At 53.7% G+C, this 5,027-nt stretch overlaps 1 protein-coding gene across 1 annotated transcript in view; it reads left to right on the top strand.

Moving 5' to 3' along the window:
* LOC306839345 (uncharacterized protein) overlaps positions 1–4,787 on the top strand; it is a 29,778-nt gene extending 24,991 nt beyond the window's left edge. The window contains exon 11 of the mRNA XM_079367978.1: positions 1,036–4,787. Coding sequence (XP_079224104.1) covers positions 1,036–4,200 — 3,165 coding nt within the window. The 3' untranslated portion in view covers positions 4,201–4,787. The remainder of the gene's footprint in view (positions 1–1,035) is intronic.
* Positions 4,788–5,027: the final 240 nt, after the last annotated feature.

Genomic DNA, 5,027 nt, shown 5'->3' on the forward strand with positions numbered 1-5,027 from the left:
TCCTGAAATACGGGACGGATGGGGGAGGAGGGGAGGCGGCGTGCTGGGGAGCCTGGTGCTTCAGTGCGACGTCGTCCTGATGGAAAGCGAACTGTACCGTTAAACTACCTGCTCAGACTCAGGCGTAAGCTGGAATGAAGAGTCGCTGACGGGCTTCCCTGCAGACTCCGTCCAACCATCAGTCCCTCAGCAGGACCAGCAGCCCTCCATCTTGCCGTACATTACTTCCTCTGCAGCGTCCTTTAAACCAATCACTGACTCGACAAGGTTTCAATTTCACAGTGTGCAGCGCCGATGCTCTGCGGGCTGTGATAGGAAGGGCCGTTATTACAGCCTCGGTATCTGATGGCGTGTCCTGGTGGAGGACAGAGACACGTCCAGTCATTAAGATGGGACAGATATGGATGGATGTTATAAATCGTCTCGACGTCAGAAGAATTGAATCTTTGTGATTTACATGTCCTGCTCAGCAGAGCTAATTGAGTGTCGAGCGAGGTGTAAATGTGCAGAGAGAGAGAGATGGAGAAAGTCATCAATGAATGATGGTGCCTGAGTCACACTGCTTTATTCACATGTGACAGACTGGTTCCCAACATGCACAAACACGGAGCATCATGTGAAAGCTTTATAGCAGTATGCATGACCATCACGTGACCATCACGTGACCATCACGTGACCATCACGTCCTGTCAGCAACAACCTCAGGAAAACAAAAAGACGATGAAGGTTTGTCTTTAATACGTTTCTATAAATATAAACTAACAGACACATAAAGCAGCAACATGAAGGAGCAGCTACAGATAAACACAATCACACAGCTTGATCAGCTGTTGAATGTGTGAGAGGAGGATGTTCCGGGAGGGAGGGAGGGGGGGGGGGGGTCTATGATGGTCAGCACACATGTCCTACATTTAACACAATTTAGTTTGACACCTAAACACTCCTGTTTTCACCCGATCACACCGTTCTACACACCCTTCCTCTCCGTCGCTCCGGCTCAGCTAATTACAGTCTCTCTCTCATGTCTCCAACCAGGGGATGTACAGCTGCTGTCAGTTTGAGGACGAGACCACGCCGCAGTACCACACCATGACCGCCATGCCTACAGGACCCCAACAGCACCTGGTCACAGCTACGGTCAACAACACGACTGCCATCGCTATGGTGCAGCATCAGCAGCAGCAGAAGCACCACCCGCAGCAGCAGCAGGGGCCGACCTACACAACCATGCTACCTGGATCCCCCCAGGCCACGGGTCACTCAGCAATGGCTCTCGGACCCTCGAACAGCCCCTTACTCGAAGGCCCCATGCCCTGCTCCACCTTCTTGCCTCGGCACGATCGCAGACTTGCTGTGGTCGATCGATGGAACAGACCAAAGCCGGAGAAGGTCCTGAGCCAAGGCAGCAGTGGAAGTGTTGGTATTGGGGGGATAGCTGGAGGAATCACTGAAATCCAGGCCCAGCAGCAGTTCCAGACAAACCTTGGGCAGCATTGGAGCCTGCAAGGAGGAGTTGCTGTTGGAGCAGGAGGAGGAGGAGGAGGAGGAGGAGGTGACACAGGGCTCGATGAATATAAGCGCTATTACGGTCCTATAGATCCAGAGGGGCTAGGAGCTACCTCTGAACCACACGCCGGGGGCGCCCAGCAGACTCCCAAAGCTAATCCTCGAGGCTCCAAAGCCTCAGGGATGCCACGCCTGCCTCCTAAGGGCCCTCAACAAGTCCAAGGAAACCTGATCCCCAAGCCGCCTCCACTGCTTCCATGTTCCCCACGAAGGCCGCCTTTCTGGCGACGAGGAAGCCTAGCTCAGCCGAGGAGGAAAGGATCAGGAGGTCCCCTTTATGAGAACATCCTCCCTCTTGGAAGGCGAGGCGGTGGAAGGTATGGAGCGAGTGATGGCGGTGGAAGGAGAGGGCGACGTCCTCCTCCACCTCCTCCTCTACCTGTACCCCTCTCCTCCCCAACACATACCCCAACCACACCCTCGTCCCCGTGCCGTTTCTACTCCACATGCTCGAGTGCCTCGTCCTCTTCCTCTTCCTCTACATCCTCCTCCTCTTCTTCATCGTCCTCTGTCTCACTCTCTCGCTCAAACTCCCTCTCCTCATGCTCCAGCGACAGCTCCTGCAACTCCTCCCTGAGTTTCAGGTACAGAGCCGGCGACCGGGACGTCACGGTCGATGACGATTATGACTCCGATATGCTGACGGAAGAGTCCAGCCTTCTCTTGGGGTCACGGAGGAAGATCCGTTCTCGTCGCATGTCGTCCCGCTCGCTGCCATGCAGCCCGCCGCCTCCACCAATCCCACCCCGAAAGCCCCGCCCTCTGAAGGATTATGGCAGGGAAAGAACAGGCAGCCAGCTAGCACAGCTACAAGAGTGGTGGGCATCGTGGGGCGAAAGACAGAGAGTGAGGGGAGGTACGAGCACCCGGGCAGACGCAGGAGGAGGAGTGGGTAGAGAGGAGAAGAGGCACAACAAAGAGAGGGAGCGCGAGAGGAAGCGGAGGAAGAAAGGCCGAAAGAAAAAGAAGAGAGAGGAGAGGGAGCGAGAGAGGGAGCGAAAGCGACGCAAAACAAAAAAGAAGAGGAAGAAAGAGGATAAGACACGAAGGAGAGAGCGGAAGCGATCGGAACAGGAGGGGGGAGATGTTGAGAAGAGAGAAGAACTCAAATCAGGGACTCCAGAATACCCATCATACCCGGCCCTGAGACGAGAGTCTTTCAGGAAAAAGAGTGAAAGCTCAATCAGAAGCTACGGGTGGAACATCCCCGGAGAAGATGAGAGGAAGGAGAGAGAGGAAAAAGAGAGAGTGGACGGGGACGATGACAGAGGAAAAGATAGACTCCACAGGCGAAGGAACAGCAAGCACTATCAAAGCTCTAGCAGCAAGCCTTCTACATCTGTCAAGTTCTGGGGAGGGGGCAACCCGTCCTCCGACACCATCCCATCTGCCTTTCTGCCCTTGTTGCCTGTTTCTTCCAAAAGGAGGAAAAGTAAAAGTTCTGAGAGGGATACTGTAGGAGTTGAGGGAGAAAGGAGGCCTTTGTTAGGAAGGACTGGGAGAGGTGAGATGCACTCCAAGGAAGGCTTGTCCTTCCAAGGGTGGGAGTCTGAAGTGGAGGCCGAGGAAGAAGACTCTGAGCTGGAGAGGAGGAAAGCAGAGCGTGGAAAGAGGCGTGCAGGAGGAAGGACAATGTCAGACGACGAGGAGCGAGAACGAGATAAAGTAATTGGGATATATTCAGATGATGACGGCTCCTCTGGGGAGTTTGGGAAGTTTGAACGGTACTGGGAGGATCATGAAGGCAGGGCAGTAGGAGGGATCGGAGGGGGAGGGTGGTTTTTCAGTACGTACCCCTCGAGGGATAAAGCAGGCAGTATCAACAGCAGAGATGACCTGTTCCTGGAGCGAGGAGAGAGGTGGGGAACCGCAGAAAGTGGGTGGGGCTCCAGTGGAGGAGGAGATGGAGGAGAGAGAGGCTGGGGATCAGGATCACACTGGCCTCCTCCTCCTCTGACACCGCCACCACCTCGACGGTACTGGTCAGTGGACAAACTCCACATACAGGATGAGAAGAAGAGTAAACGCAAGTCAAAGGACAAGGGCAGAGGGCACGCAGCGTGCTCCTCCTGTCATTCCCCCCGACACCATCCCAACTCCCGCTCCGCCAAATGGGCTCGTATCACCTCACGGAGCCAGGAGGAGCTGTACCAGCACTGCCAGAGTTTTGGTGGTCCCCTGAAGCCCAAACATGACTCTTCGTCCTCCTCCAAACCTGATCGCTCTCAAAATCCATCCAAATCTGGCAGCCAGTCAAACCTCAGCATCCAGCAGCGTGCGCAGAGAGCAGACAGGGATCGAGGACGACAGCCATCCCCACCTCCGAGCCTCATTCCTAACCTGCCACCTTCGCTCCCTGCACTTCCTGCTCCTCCGTCCTCATCCCACCCTATCCATGCACCCCCGCCTAACTCCTCCTCCTCTGTGTCCTCTCCCTCTGTGGTCTCATCCACCCCGGGGGCGCCTCAGCCCTCCTCCATGGCTTCTGCAAGTGCTAAACTCCAGTATCAGAGACTGCGCTCTGTACCTCAGCCCCAGAGGTATCCTCAGTCTCCTCATTTACCACTCAAAGCCAAGAGCCTTTGCTCGAGAAGGGGCTCAGCCCATTTCTCCAGCGTGGAGAGCGAGGTCTGAGGTCCAACAATGTGTCAATAAAAGGGCCCTGCCAGGCTGATCCAAAGCAGGTGATCTGGATGTGAATCTGCCCAGCAGCACACACGGCTGCACAGCCAAGTCAGTCCGCACTGAGCCCTTTCCCAAAGTTCTGCACAAACAAACAATCCAGAAAGCCAAACAAGCCCAAAAGTGTCAAAGGAAAAGAGGAGCAGTCGTCTGCTTACTTATTTATTTTCATGCCTATAAGTATGTGAAAGACTAAAACCACTGGAACAACTTGCATTCTTCTTACCCGGGTACAACATAAACTAAGAGCAGATCATACTTTGGAAAAGGTACAGCTGAAGTGGGAAGGAGGGCTGTAGTTTGTATTCAGAGGATTCTTTCTGCTTACTGAGGGCTCAGGAACTTTGTAGTTCTGTATGCCTGCTGCTCTCAGAAGCCTTTAAAACAGATTGCTAACCCCTACTTTACTTTTTTTCTCAACAAACTGTTTACATCCCCGCAGAACTGTGATGCCTCACCAAGGCACCCGTGTTGAGTATGATCAATACCGTGTTGTTTGGAGGGAGCGGTGGGTGATAACCACCTTCTCTTCTTCTCTGTTATTCATGCACCTGTTCTTGGTGTGTTCTCTTTTGTTCTCCCCCTCCCCTTATTTAGCCTTTAATTGTTTTCCTCCTTATTCCGACGTCTATCCTCTCTCCATCTATCTCGTCTCCTCCTCTCTTGTGCTCCCTCCCCGGCTCCTCTCCTTGATGTGATTATTCTGTGCGTCTGTGCTTTTCTGTGTTTGTATTCTTGACTACAGGGTAAGTCAACTGTGACTGATATTCTTCTGGCTT

Source organism: Symphodus melops (genome assembly GCF_947650265.1).
Source record: "Symphodus melops genome assembly, chromosome: 18".
Taxonomy (NCBI): domain Eukaryota; kingdom Metazoa; phylum Chordata; class Actinopteri; order Labriformes; family Labridae; genus Symphodus; species Symphodus melops.